At 35.4% G+C, this 23,124-nt stretch overlaps 1 protein-coding gene across 2 annotated transcripts in view; it reads left to right on the forward strand.

Annotated features, from left to right (window-relative positions):
* Positions 1–23,124, forward strand: part of LOC149220094 (short-chain dehydrogenase/reductase 2-like) — a 99,034-nt gene that overhangs the window by 74,746 nt on the left and 1,164 nt on the right. Inside the window, exons 1-2 of one of the 2 annotated variants that reach the window (XM_089384653.1) lie at positions 17,120–17,281; positions 17,367–17,663. In XM_089384653.1, coding sequence (XP_089240779.1) covers positions 17,279–17,281; positions 17,367–17,663 — 300 coding nt within the window. In that variant the 5' untranslated portion in view covers positions 17,120–17,278. Of the gene's footprint in view, positions 1–17,119; positions 17,282–17,366; positions 17,664–23,124 lie in introns of those variants that run through there. The other variant, XM_089384652.1, reaches the window with a different exon arrangement.

Below are 23,124 nucleotides of genomic sequence, written 5' to 3' on the forward strand. Positions count from 1 at the left end.
CCATCACTATCTTCATGAGTGTAATAGCTTTTCTTATTTGCATTTTGTTTCTTGTTCCATATAACAGGTTCCTTCCCCTTGTCAATCTTATCCTTATGAGGACATTTGGCAGCATAGTGACCGACTCTTCCACAAGCAAAGCATTTGAAAGGTAACTTACCTCGGAATTGTCCAGCACCCCGTTGAAGGTTTTTGACAAAATTTGATTCTTCTTCTTCTTTTGACATGTATCCTGACTCATAGTAATCTCCTTTGCCTGAAGCCTTGAAGGCAACTTCTCTCCTGTCTGATGGTCCTCCTTTCCTCATTTCATAGGCAGTCAGAATTCCGTGCAGCTGTGACATGGTAAGGTTTCATAGATTCTCTTTTTCTTCTATTGCAGAAACTTTAGATTCAAACCTAGGGGACAAAGATCTTAGAACCTTTTCAACCACAACAACCTTTTTTATTTCTTCACCCAAAATTTTCATACAATTAACAATCTCATCTACACGAAGGAAATAGTTAGCCACAATTTCGTCATTGTGCATTCTGAGATTTTCATACTGAATTCTGAGGGTTTGAATTTTTGCTCGTTTTACCTGTTCATCTCCTTCATAGCTCAGAACAATCTTGTCCCATATTTCTTTTGCGGATTTATACTGCATAACCTTCACGAATTCTGATTGAGATAGACATCCTAATAGCGTATTGACAGCCTTTGCATTTGTTTCATATTTCTTCTTCTCAGCCGGATCTGTAGGAGTAGCTGATGGAAAAGTGTACCATATATCTATGATGTCCCAGACTTCTGTACCAAGAGATTGAAGATAGGCAGTAACTCTTACCTTCCAATAAACGAAGTTTGTCCCGTCAAAAATTGGTGCCCTGATAGATGCTTCTCTCTCGTAGTTGCTCATGATGATGGATCTTCCTTCAAGCGATCAAGCTTCTTCAGAAGAACCTGGCTCTGATTCCAATTGTTGGAAATAATACTGAGAGGGGGGGTGAATCAGTATTATCAAATTCTTTTCAATATATCTTCCAGATTTATACTTTAATTTATTCTTTAGATATTGATCATTAATTTGTATGTCAGTACCATATAATAATGAGCAAGAACAAGAAAAACAGATAGTCACACCAAAGAACACCAGATATAAGGTGGAAACCCAATGTGGGTGAAAACCACCTGCTGCAATATGTCTCTATCTTTTTTCAATTAGAAACTTCTTTTACAATGATTTTGTACTGGTGCAGTCCTTTACCAGTACGCAGGCTGCAACCTGCTGAGAGCTATAACCCTCTCTTGTTTTCCAGTCCCTCCTGGAAGGGAGCTACAACCCCCTTAGCTCTTGTACTAGCTGAACTACTAGTACGTAGGTGCTGACCTACTTCTTTTCTTCCAAGGACCACTTTTCATAAATTTTCAAACTGGATCCATGAACATCAAATAATCATCAAGTACATGTGAATCAACCAATCTCCTTTTATAATCACCCAATGAATCAACCAATAACTTCTCAGAATGCAGTAACCAGAAAAGCAATACCAGTAGTCTAAACCCAAAACTCTGTAGCAATAGATAAAAGGCAGCCAACAAATATTTTAAGAAAAGTTCGCAACTTCACCAATAGAAACCTGCGAATATCCGCAGTTCTTCTGTGTCTGGACTGTGTAGCTCCGCACCTGCTCTGTCTACCCGACAGCATACCTCCGCACCTGTGCCTTCTACTGCTCTGCGTACCTCCGCACCTGCGCCTTCTGCTGCGCTGTGGACCCCCACACCTGCGCCTTCAGCTGCGCTGCGGACCCCCGTACCTGCGCCTTCTGCTACGCTGCGGACCCCTGCACCTGCGCTGTGGATCACCTACGGACCTCCGAATAGAGCCAAATTAACAGTCCTTCAATGTGCCACAGACAGTCAGATCCACAGATCTGATCATGCGCCAAAGAGATCACAACCTATCAATAGATTTATAGATTTCACCTTGATTTAGATCTAGCTTTTCAAACCGGTCGCCCAAAATTTCAGATCTTAAGATATTCAAATTTCTCAAGTGACTAGCCAAATGATCTCCTTTCCTTTTTATAGGCAAGCCCTTACTCAAACCATGGATCAAAACCATAGAAAACCAATACAAGGGACCCAAAACCGGGGTTCAATAAATTAGATGCTATACCACAGACCAAAACCATATGATCATATACGTCGGACTAAATACCATGGACCACCATAGGATTTCCCACGAGCGTGCGGTTTTCTCTGCATGAAAGTGCGTGTATTGGGGTCCACACCTTCTGTTCAGATAACCTGCGGACATGACCACACTTTGTGAATGGCGTGCCTGCGGGTCCGCACCTTTTGAACGGAGTACCTGCGAACCCCTTATTTTCTATCATTTTGAGAGCCTGAACAGAGATTTGCCACTTGAGTGAGTTGCCATCAAGTACAACACCTCTGCCATAGCGCCAAACCTGAATCATAATGCCAACAAACAATGGTCCAACGTCACATTATGACAAAGATTCTCTCAATATGAAAATCAATCATGGTCAACCATGGGCCAACATCGCATTGTGACAAAGATTATCTCACTATGAAAGTCAACCATGGTCAATCGTGGTCAACCGTCTTCCAACATCGCATTTGGACAACAAATGTCTCAATATCAACCATGGTCAACCATAATATATATGATATCAATCCCTTGGGTTTATGAATCTAAGGGTTTATATTCCCTTGGTTTTTAGTATTAATCCATTGGGTTTATATTATCAATCCCTTCGGTATATTAATCTAAGGGTTCATATTCCTAGGGTATAATATTATTCATAGGTTTACAATATTAATCCCTCAGTTTAAATATAAATCATGGTCAACCAAGGGTTTATATACCTTGGATTTATAATATTAGCCCCTTGGATTTATAATATTAGCCCCTTGGGTTTAATAATATTAGTCCTTTCGGTTTATAATACCTTGGGGTTTTAGTATTAACGTGTTGGGTTTATTATTCACTTGGGTTTATAATATCAATCAATTAGGTCTATTAATCTAAGGGTTCATATTCCTAGGGTATAATACTAAAACCCTAAGGGATTATAAACCCAAGGGAATAATATTAAATCCTATGGATTATTATTATAAACCCAAGGTATATAAACCCTAAGATAAATATTATAAACCCTAAAATAAGCATGGTTGACCATGGTTGACAATGGTTGATTTTCATTTTGAGACAGTCGTTGTCACAATGCGATGTTGGACCATGGTTGACCATGGTCAACCATCTTTATACGAGGGTATTTCATATTTATCTTAGGGTTTATATATCTTGGGTTTATAATATTAATTCCTTGGGTTTAATTTTATTCTTTTCGGTTTATAATCCCTTAGGTTTAATACTAAAAACCCAAGGAATTAAACCATAGGGAATAATATTAAACCATAGGAATTAATATTAATTACAAACCCTATGAATAATATTATACCCTGGGAATATGAACACTTAGATTAATAAACCCAAGGGATTGATATTATAAACCCAAGGGAATTTAATATATCCAATGGGTTAATACTAAAACCTCAAGAGATTATAAACCCAAGGGAATAATATTAATCTAAGGGATTAATACTAAAAACCCTAGAGTTTATATTCTTTTGGGTTTTTAGTATTAATCCCTTGGGTTTCTTATTCCCTTGGGTATAATATTATTCATAGGGTTTATAAACCTAAGGGGCTAATATTATAATTCCAAGGGATTGATGTTATAAACCCAAGGGATTAACGCTAAAAACCTAAGGGAATATAAACCCTAGAGTTTTTAGGGTTAATCCCTTGGATTAATATTATTCCCTTGGATTTATAATCCCTTGGGGTTTAAATATTAACCCCTTGAGTTTACAATATTTGTTCCTTGGATTTATTAATCTAAGGATTCATATTTATATTACATAATTTAAAATTAAATAATAATAAATAACATTTAATATTAAATAATAATTATTATAAAGAAATTATTATTATTAATTATAAGGATAATAATAATATTTTTATTGTAATAGTTTTTTGTATTATTATTTTTGTTGTTACATATTTATTAAAGGTAGATACAAATGAGGTCTTAGATTATATCAACCATATTAATATTTTTAATGTGGTTGTATTAGTAAATATTTGATGAAAAATATTAAATGTTGCTGCAAAATACATAAAGCTTGTTATATTTGAAATGCTCTAAATCCAATAACCAAATGACATTCATGAATTTAGCTAAGGTCAAATGGCATTTATAAAAATCCTAAAAATTTGAAATCTAATAATAATATGTCTATATATATATATATATATATATATATATATATATATACACACTACCGCAGTCTAAAAGTTATGCTTTTTTGCTTGAAAGTTACGGAAATTCTGGTTATATTTTTATAAATAGCATTTATAAAAATCCTAAAAATTTAAAATCTTTATTGATTTAGTTATTATTATTTTATTTTATTTTTATTTATTTATTTATTATTTTTATTCTGATTTTTAATTTATTTATATTATGTTTTTTTCTTATTTTTTATTTCATTTTTATTTATTTTATCCATTTATTTATTTATTTTATTGTTGTAAGATAATCTTCGGCAAAATCACATAGCGAATCTTTTGTTGACGCGTTTCGAACCAACTAGTGTGGTTCATCGTCAGGACAAGTTGAAGAACCAATCTAGCTTAGCGTGAATAAATAGAGTGTGCAGAGATCCCAACGGCTACATTTCTAACGGCTAATTTGACCAAGAGACCCTGGTCAAACTACTAAAAATTTATTATTCAATTAATATTTCTCTAAAAAGCTAAATATAGGAAAATATTTGGTAAATTTTAAAATAATTAGGTAAATCTACTGGTAAATTTAAAATAATTAGGTGTATTATTCTTATTATGTACCTATTTTAATTAAGATGGTTATTATATCCCTTAATATATCATATTTAAATATTATTCCAAGTAAAGGTACCAAACCCTATTTTTCTACTAGATAGTTGTGTGATAATTAATTCAAGGTCTCTGGTAAGTTAGATCTATACCAAATTTAATATTTTAATTAGATTGGTCATTAAGTCAATCAGCTAAATAACTAAATAATAATCTAAATCTTCTATTATTATTATTAGAGAATTAGCTATATTAGGTGAAAAATATAACTAATATTATGGAAAATCATAATTACCTAATAATAGTTATTCCAAGGTGAACTATTATTACTAATAATTTAAGGTCGATAGTTTATTATTAAAACTAATGTTATTGGTACCTAAAACATTAAAAATATTTTTATTCCAAATTTATTAAGGTTAATAGTGTCATTATTATCTAATATACGTTAGGTCTATATCATATTTATTATTTAAATAGATTGGTCAATAGATTAAAAGTTTATTACATAATCTAAATCATCTTGATAGATCTAAACAGTTTGTTCAACTATAATTCCTAGAATCATAATCCAAATTGATGAGTTTATTACTAAACTACTATTCTGGTATCTTTAAATCTACAGGTTAAACCACTATTTATTAAAAAGAATATTTATTCCAAATTTTTATTAAGGATAATCATATCAATACTGATAATAATTGATATTTATAAGGTTTAATTTTTTTTTTTTTTTTTTTTTTTAATAAGAATTCGTTTAAGGGAAACTTAATTTTTAAGGTTAACCTAGGGATACTTAAATAATATAATACTAATAAGCCCCATATATACAATAATAGCTCGAAACAAACTCAACCGTTCCAAGATCGTAGGACAAAACCGACAAAAGAAATTAAAGGAGGTGGAAGACAAAAACCCTAAGACCTAACAAAAGGAAAAGAGAAGGCTAAGAAGACAAGGCTGGGACCCAGCAACTGCTAATCTTCCAGCCATCATCCCTATTAAGGTTGACCGGCCTTTTTTCGATCTCCAGGGCCTCCCTAAATTTGCGATGGTGAAAGTGCGCAATTTTGGCAATGACTTGAGCCTCCTCTATACACACATGATGCATAGTCTTTCCCGCATGCTCAGCCAGGGCCGAGGACTTGGTCCTTCCATGTCTTAAGTCAGCCGAATGCTCGCTAATCCGTTGATTAATAGAGCGACCAGTCTCACCAATATAAGGGGTCCCACAGGAACAGGGAATGACATAGACGCCCTTCATGTCCTTAGGGTCAATCGGGTCTTTCACCGACCTGAGGGAACCACGGATAGTGTTGAGAGGTCTAAAGGTCGCGGCCACATCGTACTTCCTCAGAATCCTTGCAATCCTGTCCGTGGTTCCTTGGATGTACGGAAGGTTCACACCCATGATATGATCCTTGGAAACTTTACGAGTGGACGGCTCCTTCTTAGCCTTGAGGAAGGCTTTTTGACCGAGGCGTCTATCATAACCATTCTTCTCAAAGACATCCAGGAGGTGAGCCTTCTCCTTTTCTAGGCTCTCCTCATCCGAAATTCTAACAGCACGGGTGGCAAGCGTGCTAAGAACACCTAACTTTTGCGCAGGGAAATGGTGGGAAGAAGCATGCAAGTATTGCTCAGTATGCGTCTTCTTCCTATACACCTGATGAGAAAAGGAACCATCCACCTTTTTAGAGATGAGAACATCCAAGAACGGAAGACAACCATTCTCTTCTTTTTCCATCGTGAATTTTATGGCGGCGGATTGGTTATTAAGGTGACAGAAGAAGCGATCGAGTTCATCCGGACCATGAGACCAGACAACACCAGTGTCATCAACGAATCTCCTCCAAAGCTTTGGTAAGAGACGAGAGGAGGCCAAAGCCTTCGACTCAAAATCCTCCATGAAGAGATTCGCGACAACAGGGGACAAGGGGGAGCCCATGGCAACTCCGCAAGTTTGCTCATAGAATTCTCCCTCGAAGCTGAAAAAGGTAGAGGTAAGGCACAGCTCAACTAACTTGGCCGTGTCAGGGTCAGTTAGCTTATTAATAACCATCATGGCCTCACTGATAGGAATGCAGGTATAGAGAGAGACCACGTCAAAACTAACCAAGATGTCCTCTGGATCAATATTAATATTCTTGAGATCCTCAATAAAAGCAGCCGAGTCTTTGACAAAGGACTCAGTCTGCCCGACCAAGGGTCTCAATTTTGCCGCGAGGAACTTGGCCAGGAGGTAAGTCGGACCACCTATGGTATTGACAATGGGTCTCAGGGGGACCCCCTCCTTATGGATTTTAGGAAGACCATAAATCCTGGGAGTGATGGGGTTACCCTCAATAAGTTTCTGAGCTAGAGGAATCGTGGAATTGCACGACTTGATCGCAAGAGCGACTGCTCTGGAAACCTTTTTGAGGGGATTCTTCGAAAGCTTCTTATAACTCCCGCTATTACTAAGATGGTCCAACAACTTATTCCTGTAATCCTTTCTATCCAAGATCACAGCAGCCCCACCCTTATCAGCTTTTAAGACCACGACGTCACGATTATTGTTCAGGCTTTTTAAAGCCTCGAACTCGGCCTTGCTGATATTGCTGCGGGGAGGCTTAGCCCTCCTCAGGGTAACGGCACAATCCTGCCTAATCGTGTCTTTAATCTTATCAGGAAGGTTCTTAATGCCATACTCCACATCGCAAATGATGTCTTCAATCGGGATCTTTCTCGGGGCTAAGGCAAAATTCAGACCTTTCCCTAAGAGACTAAAAACTGCAGGCGGGAAGGAAGAGCTCGACAAATTTACCACCTTATTGCCCTGAGGAAGGGAACCCGATTTACACACTGACATACCCTTAATCTCAGACTTACCATAACGGCTATTCAACCCAACTTTATTACCATGACTATTAATATTATTATTATATACTTTATTACCATGACTATTAATATTATTATTATATACTTTATTACGATCATAATTATGCATATTGATTATATCCTTGTTATTTTCATGAGATAAAGCTCCATTCCTATCATTCCAATTGTTAAAGTCATTAACATGTTTAACGTTAACTCTATCCATATTATTGCTACGGTTCATCCCAACTATATTACCACGACCCCTCATATTATTATTATATACTATATTAAAATCATACTTAGGAATATTAGCATTATTAATTTTATCTTTGTTATTCTTATGTGATATAGCTTCATTATCATAATTCGAATTGATACCGTTATTAAAAACTTCAATCCGCTCGTTATCTATATTGTCATTACCGCTACAACCGAAGACAGAATTAGGGTCCTCTTTACGAACAGAACCACATACCGATTTATCGACCGAAGGGACGCTCTGTTGGAAGGATGTAGAGGGAAACAACGACTCCAGCCTAGGGCCAGACCATTCAGCGCCTAACACTCCACCAGAGCCTTCGCGCGGAACCACGACTTCAGACTTACCCAATTCGATGCCAACCGGACCAGAATCACTAACGGTTTCATCAACCAACGAGCCAAGCTGCAGGAAGGACGGAGATGGAACCCCAGCCGGTTCAATCCGCAATTTTATTGTTATTTTATTTTTATGTTTATTTATTTAGTTATGTTTATTCATATTTTACTCTTATTCCCATTTAGTTATTTGATTTTTAATTATTTATTATTTTAATTATTGTTGGAATGTTAATTCCAACCGCAGGTTGCAGGGTGCAGGCGGACGTGGGCAGCCGATTCAGCAAGCACGAACGACGGCAGCCAGAAACCGTTCAGCATACCCGCCTGAAACTTCTCGGGCCAGTTTCCGGGGAAGGGAATCTCCGTACTCTTCAACCCGAGAAAATTTGGAGCCGCCACGTGTTTCTGACCTGACGTAACGCAACGTCACGTTCTCGGGAGGTAAACCTCAGCAGTTGTATGGCTTCCGATATTCACCTCCGCCGTCCGATCTGGTTGCGTGTTGTCAGCCGTCGATCCTTGAAGGTGCACGGGCCTGCGTCAATTCAATGCGTTGCGTGGAGTGTTGACCGCCGTAAGTGATGAAGTTATGGCCTTTAATGTTTTACGTAGTGTTTGGTGAAGGCCCTTTTAATATGGGCATGGGGCACGTTTTAATTTATATACATATATGTTTTTATATATGTGTTATGTTTAAAAAAAAAAAAATGTTGACCATTTTGTAAAAAGAATGAGAGCGCGCGAGAGCTGAAGTGTATGCTGTAGTTTTTATTGAGTGGTGCCTGCGAGCAAGTTATTTTGGGCATGGTGGCTGTGCACAATGTGAGTGCGTTTTTTATATATGTAATGCCCATTAAAACCAGAGGTGAGCGTGGTTTATATGTTTTATACATATATGTTGGCCATCGTGAAAGAGATGAGCGTGGATTGTTTTAAGTGTTGGCCATTGTAAAAATGATGGAGGCAGCATAGTGCACAGCAGTGCGTAGTAAAGCAAAGAGGAGATGAATGCACAGCAGTGCTATCCGCAAAGATGAAAGGTGCAGCAGCGAAAGAGCAGGGAGAGCTCAGAATGAAGACCAGCATGTGAAGCAGGGGAAGATATTGCACAGCAGTGCATAGATCTTTTTATGTATTGGATTTGCATGGAAATGCAAAAGAAAAGAGTGCTCAAGCATTCTTGAAATTGTGAATGTAATTTACTGCATATGTGTAAAATATTTTTACAGCAGTATGTGTAAAAATAGTTTTACAGCAGTAATGTAAAAATGGGTTTTACAGCAGTAAACCCAGCACAATAATTTCTCAGGTGAAAACAGAGTTTTGGCTGAAGGTAATTTTGGTAAATCCCTCTCTGCGCAGAGGATGATGTGTGTAACAATTTTTGTTTTAAATCAATAGAAGTGTTTTTGTGACTGTGTAATGCTGTGGTCTGAGTTATTTTTTAAAAGAGGTTCTCTGCAAATGATCCTGGAACAAAGGAAACAGAGCATTGTCTCTGTGGTGGTTATTTTGTTGGTTTTGGTATTTTTCCCCATTGAAAAATACCCAACAGTGGTATCAAAGCTAGTCCAGGCTCTTTGAAGACTCAAAGAAGCTGAAGGAAGGTGTGGTTGCAGCAATCAAACTTCTCCAGCAGTGTGAAGCCACAGCCAAAAGGATTAAGGTATTCCTCAAGCTTTCCTTTGTGTTATTGTTGAAGGAACAGTCAGTGATTTAAAAGAAAACACAGTCAAGTATTTGAAGCCTAGATAAGAATGGCAAGGTCAAAGAAGAAAGCCTCCAAGCCTGCTAAAAATGTGACTCCCTCCTCTACTAAAATAGAAGACAATCCATTTGAATACATTGTATTTGAGGTTCCAAAGTTTGATGGAAACTTTGATGTATGGGAAATAATGATGAGGACTTTCCTAATGTCTGAGGGGATTGAAGTCTGGGAGTCAGTGATTGATGACAGCAAGATGGATAAAGAATCCATGGAGTATGATGCACAAGCAGCGAAACTAATCTTGGATGGACTGCCTGATTCTGTGAAGAAGAATCTAGGAAAATATTCATCAGCAAAGAATATTTGGGACAGACTGCATGACCTTCATGCAAAGGGAGCACTGACCATGACAATGAGTCAAGAAGAACCCATCATAGAAGCTGAGAATGAAAAGCTCGACCTCATCAAGCTTCAAGTAAAAGAAAGGGATGAAGAGCTTGCCAAGCTTAAGAAGGAGCTTGATCAATGCAAGAGGAAGCATCATGAAGAAGTCATATCCATGACAAATCAGCTGAATGAAGCAAAGAAGCAGGCAGATGCCTTGACAAGTCAACTTGAACAAAGACACAAGAAAGTGAACAAGCTTGTAGAAGAGATTGGACAGTACAAGGTAGAGGTCTCCTCCCTTAAGTCCGAACTACAAGAAGCCAGGAAGCAAGCACAAGAAGCTGAGAAGAAAATGGAGAGCAGTCAAGCAGAAATTTCCAAAATGAAGACATATATTATCTCCTTCAAAGTAATAGCAGCTGAAGCTACTCGTAGCAAGGAAGAAACTGAGAGACAGCTTGCAAAGAAAAATAATGAATGTGAAAAGTTAGAAGAAGAGATTGTCCTCCTCAAGAAGAAGGTTGAAGGGATGAACAAGATCATGAAGAGCTCTCAAGCTTTGGATGATATGCTCAGCTATCACAGATCTCCATCTGATAAATCAGGACTTGGGTATGTAGGTGAATCCTCAAACAAGGATGAGGATGCTTTAAGCAAAGGAGATGTGAAGAAGCCAGAGAGAGATGGTGATGCTCCTAGTTCCAGCAAAGGCAAGGAGAAAAATGAAGGCAGCAATAGAAGAGATCCTGCTCCAAGTAGAAAACCAGCTCCAAGAAGAAATGTAGCTGATGTCAAAAAGGCAAGATGCAATGGTTATCAACAAAGATTCTCAAGGCAGCAAGGCTTCAGAAGTACATCAAGGAAACCTCCATCTCCCAGGTACCAAAGTTCATTTTATGGTTATTGTTATGCTTGCTCAAACTTTGGTCATATGGCAAAAGACTGTAGAGCATTTCATAAAGATAAATGTTGTAGTCTCCGAAAACCTCCAAGAGACAATTTTAGAAGAAATCATGAAATTTCATTCATGAAAAATGTAGAATGTTTTAAGTGTCATAACATTGGGCATATGGCACGTGACTGTAACTTAAGATGGGCTGCTATGCAAGCTAGACCCACACAAAAGAAGAAAGTTACACAAGTATGGAGAAGGAAGGAAATGCAATCTGAAAACCCCTTGAACTCTCCAGTGGATCTAAATTTGTTTTGAGAAAACTTGCCAAAAGAAGACAAGCATACATTAAAGGGGAGCTTGTAAATTTTTGTTGCTGAACTGTATTAACAGTCATTTGTTGATGGAGGATGTATTGCAGCGCAGCAGTTGCAAATGAAATCTTTGTTAATCCCTCTAAAAGGTAATATGCAGCAGTGATGAAATCAGCAATGTTTTTGCTTTGTGTTTATGCAATATGCACAGAAATGCATAAAGAAGAAAAGATGGCAGCGCTGAAATGTAAAGAGCAGCAGCAAGATAAGAGAAAAATGCAAAGCATGGAGACCCTCACAGCAGCGGGAAGATAGAGCATAAAACAGCAGTTTGGAAATTTTTTTTGGAGCACATGGATTAGAATGAACAGCAGTTTAAATTTTTTTTTGTGGTGCACATGCATTGAAATGCATAGCTATGGAAGGTAGTTTCCTTCTATGTAAAGTGAGAAAATATACTCACAGCAGAGTGAGTATAATACACAGCAGATTGAAATGTTTTCTATTGGGAATGAAAATGCAACGCAGTGAGAAGAAAATGAGAAGAAGGGAAAACGCAACAGAACGTAAATGTCCAGTGGCTGAGAATGCAATGAAATTTTTCACACAGCAGTGAAAAATGTAATATTTTTTTTGTATGCAATGCAGCATGCAAAGAAATGCATAAAGAAAAACAGGGACAGCTGATTTTTAATGCACATGGGTGGATGAGAATGTGTGTGGCAGCAGAAAATCGAAAGGAATTGCATAGCAGTGCATTGTGAGAATAAAATGAATGAAGCTGAAGATTGTGTGAAGCAAGGGTGTAAAAAGAAAAGGCAGCAGCCCGTGTTAATTTTTTTTTGTTGTGTGGAGAATGCAGCGCAAAACAGCGTGAGGATGATCTCTCTCTATGTGCAAGTAATGGAGAGTAAAGAGTTAGTGTGTGGGCACACAGCAGTATGATGAAACAAAAAGGCAGCCATAGTGCAAATTGCAGAGGCAACGCAGCAGCAAATAAAAACCCAGTGATGACAGTCTATGGTTATGGGTATGGACAGCAGTGAATGTGAAAAATGCAGCAGCAAGAAGTTTTGAACAGCAGCACATGCAAAAGAAATTTTCCTTACAGCAGTAAAGGTAAATGTAATGAATTTGTTGTTCATTGAGTTGAAATGCAATATATGCAACAGCAGTGAGTGTAAGAAATGTTTACACACAACAGTGTAAATTTGTAAATTGGGACAGTGTAATTGTTCCAGAAAAGACAGAGTATTTTGTCTTTGAAAAGTGCACAAGCAGTGCAAGTGTAGACACAGCAGTGTGGGGTAGACGCAGCAAAGAAGATGGCACAACAGTGCAGCAGAGAATATGCATCAGCATAGGAGAACATTGTAATGAGTTTGCACACACAACAGTGCAATGATTGTTTGTTTTGGAACTGCATTTGAAGCAGTCATTTGGTGAAACCCTCTATTAAAGAGGAAGGTGCTCTTCAGCACATTGTAATGGTGAATCCCTCTGTCATGAGGAAGGTGCTCTTAAGCACAGTTTCAGGTTAATCCCTCTATTAAGAGGAAGACAACTTTGTTGTTTGTGGAGCTGCATCAGAAGCAGTTGGTGAATCCCTCCATGTGAGGAAGTGTTTGGGTAAGATTGAATGCCCAGCAGTTGAAATTAAAGGGGAGTGTTGGAATGTTAATTCCAACCGCAGGTTGCAGGGTGCAGGCGGACGTGGGCAGCCGATTCAGCAAGCACGAACGACGGCAGCCAGAAACCGTTCAGCATACCCACCTGAAACTTCTCGGGCCAGTTTCCGGGGAAGGGAATCTCCGTACTCTTCAACCCGAGAAAATTTGGAGCCGCCACGTGTTTCTGACCTGACGTAACGCAACGTCACGTTCTCGGGAGGTAAACCTCAGCAGTTGTATGGCTTCCGATATTCACCTCCGCCGTCCGATCTGGTTGCGTGTTGTCAGCCGTCGATCCTTGAAGGTGCACGGGCCTGCGTCAATTCAATGCGTTGCGTGGAGTGTTGACCGCCGTAAGTGATGAAGTTATGGCCTTTAATGTTTTACGTAGTGTTTGGTGAAGGCCCTTTTAATATGGGCATGGGGCACGTTTTAATTTATATACATATATGTTTTTATATATGTGTTATGTTTAAAAAAAAAAAAATGTTGACCATTTTGTAAAAAAGAATGAGAGCGCGCGAGAGCTGAAGTGTATGCTGTAGTTTTTATTGAGTGGTCACTGCGAGCAAGTTAATTTGGGCATGGTGGCTGTGCACAATGTGAGTACGTTTTTTATATATGTAATGCCCATTAAAACCAGAGGTGAGCGTGGTTTATATGTTTTATACATATATGTTGGCCATCGTGAAAGAGATGAGCGTGGATTGTTTTAAGTGTTGGCCATTGTAAAAATGATGGAGGCAGCATAGTGCACAGCAGTGCGTAGTAAAGCAAAGAGGAGATGAATGCACAGCAGTGCTATCCGCAAAGATGAAAGGTGCAGCAGCGAAAGAGCAGGGAGAGCTCAGAATGAAGACCAGCATGTGAAGCAGGGGAAGATATTGCACAGCAGTGCATAGATCTTTTTATGTATTGGATTTGCATGGAAATGCAAAAGAAAAGAGTGCTCAAGCATTCTTGAAATTGTGAATGTAATTTACTGCATATGTGTAAAATATTTTTACAGCAGTATGTGTAAAAATAGTTTTACAGCAGTAATGTAAAAATGGGTTTTACAGCAGTAAACCCAGCACAGTAATTTCTCAGGTGAAAACAGAGTTTTGGCTGAAGGTAATTTTGGTAAATCCCTCTCTGCGCAGAGGATGATGTGTGTAACAATTTTTGTTTTAAATCAATAGAAGTGTTTTTGTGACTGTGTAATGCTGTGGTCTGAGTTATTTTTTAAAAGAGGTTCTCTGCAAATGATCCTGGAACAGAGGAAACAGAGCATTGTCTCTGTGGTGGTTATTTTGTTGGTTTTGGTATTTTTCCCCATTGAAAAATACCCAACAATTATTATTATTTTATTTTTATTTTTATTTATGTATTTATTTTTATTTATTTTATTTTTATTATTTTTATTTATTTCGTGTTTTTGTATTTATTTTTTTATTTAATGTGTTATTATTATTTTATTTTTATTTTCTTAGTTATTTTTATTCACTTTTAACTCTTAATTTATTCATAGAAGCGGTCCGTTGTAACTAATTGTCTTTAAAAAATAATTGACCTTTAATTTTTAATATTTAAAAATAATTGACCTAAAATTTTTAAATATTTATTAATAAATATTTTGATCCTGGTCCATTAGTCAATATTAACGGTTGGTCAAACTAGCCGTTGGAGGCTCTGGTTGGTCTATATAACATGCTAAGCTGGATCTGTTTCTTCAACTTGTCCTGACGATGAACCACACTGGTTGGTTCGAAACGCGCAATGTGATTTTTGCCGAAATCTTTCTCTAACCAGTCTCTGCACGCGCTATTTAATCTAGGTAAGCCAGATTGGTTCTTCATCTTGTCCTGACGATGAACCACACTGGTTGGTTCGAAACGCGTCGACAAAAGATTGGTTATGTGATTTTGCCGAAGACTATCTTAACAATCTTTCTCTAACTTGATATGGATCACAGAAGCCTAAACTCTATTAATTTGAAATCTAATAATAATATATATATATATATATATATATACTACCGCAGTCTAAAAGTTATGCTTTTTTGCTTGAAAGTTACGGAAATTCTGGTTATATTTTGAAAACATCCAACGAGGATTTTTGTAAATCCAAGTAAAAGTTGTCAAAATTCTTAGCCTTTTAAACGTTTTTGATGGTGCTGAATCCATTTCCACCATCAAAAACATGATTCAAACAGTGCATCCAAGATTTTTTGAAATTTTTTGCCTAGATTCTGGCCACTTTTGACTGTCCGAGCAACTCTTCCGCCTCCACATACGACTCCGCTCCCTAATGAGTAAAGCAATGTATATCACCAGTCCCATTTCACTAAATACATTATTAGACAAGCCATTAATGAACTAATAACTATATGCATTTACAAGTCTACTCACATAAAATGGCATTTATGAGTTTGCCACATGGCACTTAGACAAATCCATTTGGTGCCCAATCTATTCAAATCGGACCATCCATAAAATGCCACGAACACGTCGACCTGTTAACTTGTCTCCTGTATCAATAATATTTTGCACTAGGTAGGAATTTTAAATCTGAAACACTTTTTTTTTCAGAAGAAAAAGTTGTATAGTGTTATATTACCACTGAAAAATATAGTTCTAGATTGTACATATTTTGCATATGGGAAAAATCTGAACGACTTATTAGATTTAATTTTGATTATTTTTGTAATTTTTAATTCGTTTTGATTATTAAAAAAATGACAGTAAGGAACAAAACTATTATGACAAATTTTAAGTAGGAATTTTAAATCTAAAACACTTATCAAATTTAATTTTGAATTTGATTATTTTAAAAAATGATAATAGGGAAAAAAAACTGTTATAACAATTTTTACAGTTTCTATTTTGTTTTGATTATTTTTAAAAATAACAATAAAAAACAAACATTTCAAAAAATAACAATAAAAAACAAACATTTCAAAAAATAACATCGGGGAATTTTTTTTGACTGTATTTGGCTGCAAATCATTTTTCGACCTATAGTGAATAACAATTGATCATCAAATTCCATCTCTGGATGCAGATTCTCATACGGGAGATATAAATCACTGTTTTTCAACTTATAAGACAGTCGTATCATTAATTTTTTACATGGATAGCTAAGTTTTCATACGGCAACGCCTAACCAACCATACATAGAGTATTTAATGCCCGAAAATATGCACGCAGATTAAAAGAATGGTACAGTGATATTGACTTTTAACAGAATAACTCAATGATAAACCTAATCTTATGTTACAGAGTCTACGGTTTTTATTTACCTTTAATGTACAATAAACACACTCCAAACACTCAACAAACATATTTAGAATTTCAATGGACCCCCTAGCTTGAGGGAACTGCCCGTCCTTTGTATTTAAATTCTGTTTCACAAAATTAATGGATATTTCCAAAATCAACTACTTAAAATAATATTTAAGAGATTAAAGATAGTTTATAAAACAAATTGCTTTTTCACTGAGTTTATGTATTAAGTTCTTAGGCTCTTATTCTGTAAAGTTTCATAATAAAAGTTAAAAAACCTCACAATAAATACTCCCAAAACTTTTTATTAAATAAATAAATTATCCCAAAACCTAATTGTCAAAATAACTTCAATCAATAAACTATGAAAATGACTTCTTTCATTGATTTAAGCACAATAAGTGTCAACTGAAACTGGTTCAGTCTTTCAATAAATGGTTGAAACAGCCCATTCGGCGACATAATTGTAACTGAGCACACAAATATTTTGAAACTACTTCCATCGAAAGTTATGAGAGCAGTACACACTACTAAATCCAACGCCAACTACCAATTTTTTTAAGAGCATAATAGCTACCTTTCATTTCATATTGCTCTAGTCTCCTAATTTCTTTCATCAATTTTCTTTCTATCTCTCAGCACTTAGGATATCAAGGTGGAGCAGAAATGGTGAGTTCATGCTTTCAACGAACAGTTAGTTCATGGCTTATCATGCTGATTAGATATATAACAAACTGTTAATTTGTGATGATAGGATAAATCCTCATGTGACGCAACAGATGAATGGTGGACGAAAGAGACAGTGGGTGTGGTAACAGGGGCCAACAGAGGAATAGGGTTGGAGATCGCTCGTTTACTTGCAGACAAAGGTATCACTGTTGTTCTCACTGCTCGTTGCAGGCAGCAGCAAGACTTGTCTCCACAATCTCGTGCTCTCATGGAAGAAGGAAGAAAAAACGTGGTGTTTCACACACTCGATATACAGAGAGATGACAGTGTTACTGCATTTGCCCAATGGTTGAAGAATGAATTCGGTGGCCTTGACATCCTGGTATTCTTTCTTTTCTTCGTTTTGACTATAATTGATCCACTGCATCCCCCATATAACAATGGAATGTATGCTCTTTCCCAATGGCAGGGGCATTTTGGAATAGATAAACTAATTATGTGACGAAGATTTGTAGAGTTTACTGTCATTTCTCTGCTTTATAATTCCTAAGACTCCGCTGCCTGGAATGTGCTGTTTGCAATTTGGCCAATTGAGTAACTTGATGTGGTGCTGATCTTTTTCCCAACTGAAAATTATATCTTTGTTATTTATATAAATCAAAAGATACAATTACAGAAGGATATGTAATGAAATCACAAATTTTGAAGTATATCCTGATTCTGGCTAATACCTAAGGATACTAAAAATAAACAAAGAACGGTAAAACAACAAAATAGAAAGACACAAGGCATACCATTTGATTATTTCTGAAATATCAGCTAAACCATCTTTATTGCATGGTTGGCCAGTTCTGATTTTAGTATGTGCTATATCTTTACAGCAGAAACTGAAATTGGCTTCAGAGTGAAAGTATAGATTTCGAAATCTTAATAACAATATTTTTCAAGGTATCAAAGTTTAATATATTATTAAGCAAGTTCAATATATTATTAGCCAAGATTTAAATCTAAGTAAATAAAATAACAATCATTTGTTTTCTCTCTGTCTGTAGTTGTACTTTCTGTATTGTACTAATGAGTAATTTGTGTCCATCCTTTTGATCCGGACTTCCAGAATCAGGAACCCAATGCTTTTAGGCTATTTTTGCTTTTAGACAGCTTTTGATCTAGCAGCTATCAAATGAGATGTCACACTAGATTTTTCATATGGAGAGTTTATTATATAGTAGCATTTCAGGGTGATTTTTTAAAATCAGAAGCATCTTCGTACCTGGAGGACATGATTTGAGGAGAACCCTCTAATATATTTAGTTAAAATGCATGATACAGGATAACCATGAGACATAGTCGTTGATCTGTGACGGTAACCACCATGGAGGATGTGTGAGACATAGTCGTTGATCTGTGACGGTAACCACCATGGGGAATGTGAATGTCAGAAGAAATTACTATCCTGTTGGAATCGCAAAAATGGTAAAAAACAATTATGAGATAAGACCAGCACTCTCATTGAGAGCTAAGCCAAGATTTCCAGCTTCCTATGCCAGATGAATTTAGCAATGTGCTTTTCATTTAATTGCAAGATTATGTTTTCACCTTCAATAACCTGTGAATGACATCGTTGGTTGCAAATTTAATCATTATATACTATTAGAAAATTCCTGCCCTTACAGTTGACATGACTTAAATTTTAAGTAATTTTATTACTTTTGAAGGTTTTTTTTGGGCAAGTTTTATTTATGGTTGTGGATGAAGATATTTGGAGAAAAGTGTGTTGTGATGACAAGTTTGTCCAATGTTTTGGGTTAATTTTTTATTTATTTTTAAAAACTCGAAGTTTAACGGATTACAACACATAGTTCTCCAAAAATTTTCATCAACAACAATTTATTGACTGTGAAAATATCCATACTAAAAATTATATTTATGTTTTACTGTGTAACCTTTGTTTTCCATACTAAAAATTATATTTATGTTTTACTGTGTAACCTTTGTTTTAAGTCTTTGAATCTGCTCTGTAAACTAAATGATTTTGTTTTTAGAAAAACAATATATATATTAATGTTTAAATAAATATTGATATACTGTCATTTAGAAAACAGTTTTCCTTTTTATGTATCAATGTTTAAATAAATATTGATATACTATCATTTAGAAAACAGCTTTCCTTTTTATTTAGTTATCTTCTCTGTTTTGGTTTTTGATTTCCTTATCATATAAAACAAGTTATGTGTTTAAAATCTAAAATTCTGAAGTTATGTGTTTAGAGTCTTCAAATCTATAATTCTGCACTTTTACGATTATTGTCAGCCCCTTTATATCCCGCCTTCAAAGTATCACTAGTTTTGCGAAGTCTTAGAGATAATGACCTAAGAAATATTGTTATTAAACATTTTATCCCTAATTGACTAAAATACTTATTGATGAGAAGCAATGCAGAATGCAGTATGACATCTAGACAGTGTGACAGAACATCAAAGAAGAGTGGAAACCAGGAAACTATATTAGGCCGACAGCTAGTTGTTTGGGCAGCTTATTTGTTCACCACATGCTCTGTTCGAATAATAAAAACTACTCCCTAGAATAATTGAAGCCTTGGTGACAATAATTGGAAATCTTCCTGGGATATGCTAGGAAGCTTTTGGCATCTTGATGTTTTTTTAAGTTAATATGAAGAATTATTGTTATTATTATTTTGGCATTTTGATGTAATTAAGTTAATAAATTTTCAATTTTTAAATAATAATAAAATAGAATTGAATATGGTACACAAATATTTAAAATAGTATTTTTTTAATTCTTTTGTTTCGAATTTAAGAAGAATTTTAACTCAACAATGCTAAATAAATTTAGACAATATTTCATTACTCCAAATTTTGGCAATGCGGATGTATGGGAGGGGATTGGTTTTTGTTTATTTGTTTGTTTGTTTGTATTTTGTTTTTTTTTATTATGGGTGTGTAGGTATTGAAAATTTCGCAATGATGATGTATCGGAGGGGTTTGGTTTTTTTAATGAATTTTTAAGTATTGAAAATATAATGGGTATTATCAAAGATATTTAAAAGTAAGATAACTTTACCATTGGGCCTGGAGTATGCCCTAAAACTGCTTCTGCTTGGCTAAGAGCTCGTCTTCCTCGGACGTAAGGAAACAGGTTAACGGCCCAAGACCCAGAGGCATCTGGCAGGAGTGAAAGCCTGCTCCCTTACGGACCACCAGCGGGTTATTTCAGGTGGCGTGGTTTTCCTTGATAACAGTGATGTGTCAACTGACATTCGCGGATAGCAGCCAGAGATGGCTGTCCTCACTGTTGCTTTGACAAACTGAGTTTGATAGGTTTTTCCACCTTTTGAAAAAAAAAAAAAAAAAAAAAAAAAGAAAAGAAAAGAAAAAAAAAAGAAAGATAACTTTACCATATTTGTATTATAAGGAAAAATTTTGGAATTTTGTACTACTATCTAATTTCAGTACAAGTTAAGCCAATGTAACCCGATCTTATTATTAAGTCTAAATGATTTGTATTCAGTTTTAGTTTTTTAAGATGTTTAATACATTTGAGGTTATGATGGATTTATGTCATATTCCTTTTTCTAATGAAGATTATATCAAGTTTTATTTTTCTAGATGTTTAGTAAATTTGAAATTAGTATGAATTTATGTTATATTTTTTTTCTAATGAATATTGTATTAAATATTATTTTTGTTAATCTCTTTAAATGTTAGATTATATAATTTTTGTGATTTATATTGTAAATAATAATATTTTTCGGATTAATTACATTATTAGGATTTGGAACCAATTAATGTGGTTCATCTTTAGGATAAAGTTGGTTCCAAAGGTAAACTAAATCCTACTTATGTGATTAATCCGAAAGACATTATTAATCTTTTTAGATGTTTAATAAATTTGAAAATAGACCAAATCCTAATAATGTAATTAATCCGAAAAAACATTATTAATCTCTTTAAATATTTAATAAATTTAAAATTAAAATGACACTCTTTAAATATTTAATAAATTTGAAATTAAAATAGATTTATGCCATATTCCTTCTTCCAATCTTTTATTAGCTGTTTCTTCCGCATCAAATATCCTTCATTAGCAGTTTCTTCGGCATCAAATTTTCTCCCTTCTTGTTTCTCCATTTAGATGAAAGTATATTTACTCTATAATTAGAATGAAAAGGCTTTCTCATTTGTTGCTCTAGGTCTTGAATTCACTTATGTATTTCCTTCAATTTCCTTATTCTTTGAAGCTTTAAATATTCCATTTTGATGTTGAGAGGGGGATGCATAGTCCAATTAAGGACAAAAGCAGGTGAACAGGGATAGGTAGAGACTTGAGAGAGTAAAGCACGGATAAACTAGATTTTGGAGACTTGGATTAGAAACCCTAAAGAGATAGAGTCCATAAGAAATTGCAAGGGATGTTCACCGAGGATGTGTCAACTAGTAGAGTTGGCCAAAGTTGGGAATAAAGTGAAACACTCAACCAAGGATGTTAATAAAAGCAAACCAAACACAATGCAAGGAAAATATACTAAAATAAGACATATATACTTTGAATTGGAAAAATGAAATTGCCAACTGCAATGAATATTCACCATGATTATAATCCAAATGCTCCATGTACCTACAAGAGGAATGATAACTAAAAGAGGTCAAGTTTAAGAGCATGTGGAGAAGGAGCAAGGGTCTTGTCAACTAACTCTCCACTTGGCTTTTATGAGGCATCATCTTATGGAAGATCCAATGAGACATGACAATATCTTAATTAAAGAACAAGGGAGATCTAAGGTATAGGTTGATCATATTTTTTAGGGTTAATGGGGTGAACTCTGGCATTTTCCTTATTTGTTACATATTTATCTACTTTTTGGTTTTGGCCTCCTGGAATTTGGAAGAAATACAAAATTTCCAATTTATCTTATTTCATTCTAATTCAAGTAACTATGGATGCTAGTTAAAGATATCCAAGAGTTTTACTTTGGAGAATGCGGTTGATAATTATCAATGAACCCCCGCGTGGTCAATCTCAAACCTTAATGAAATTGGTTAACATTAGACATTGAAGCAAATCCATTAACTTCAATTACATTGTTTGAGGCTATATCAAGGCTCAATATAGATTTGTATACAATTATCCCCTAAAATTATAAAAATCTCCTTCAACACTTGCTACCTCATTTAATAATATAAAATATTAACTATAATAAATAATACCATTAATAATATTAAATATATTCTTACATACAGACTGGCATTATCTTTTATGCAATTCAAATGTAGTACAGCACTGAGCAAATGCTGTAGCCTGTAGTGCATACTATATGTTGGATGCCAATTTTTGGGTGCAGCTGAATCCAAATTCTGAAAGATGTCATTTGGGGGTTTTCAAGTAAATCTGATATATAAATGTACTGAGAATCGAACTACATGCAATACTGGATCACCGCCTAACTGAGACTCCTATTATTAAGTATATATTTTGAACGACATGCTAATAGTAAGAGCCTTATATCTATGAAAAATAAACACAACTCTGAAGACACATAAGTTTCTTAAAGTTGATCCTCGGTCACTGTCCTCTTTTCGACCAGATCTTTTAGAGCCATCCAAATCCTTTCAGATTAGTCTCTAGCTCTTATTCCTGTCAACTGTTTATAAAAAATAAAAATAAAAAAATCATTCAAGGCATCTCTATATTCAAACTTCCATAGCAGGATATAGCTCAGGGGAGAGAGATCATGAATTTTTTCTTTCTTTCTGCCCATTATTTAGAGATTAATGGGTCACCATTCAATTCTCTAGTTGGTGTCAATGGAATTAACAGAGATCTCT

Source organism: Pinus tabuliformis, chromosome Q (genome assembly GCF_031772625.1).
Source record: "Pinus tabuliformis cultivar Carrire ecotype Pingquan chromosome Q, CPIR1, whole genome shotgun sequence".
In the NCBI taxonomy this organism is placed as follows: Eukaryota; Viridiplantae; Streptophyta; class Pinopsida; order Pinales; family Pinaceae; genus Pinus; species Pinus tabuliformis.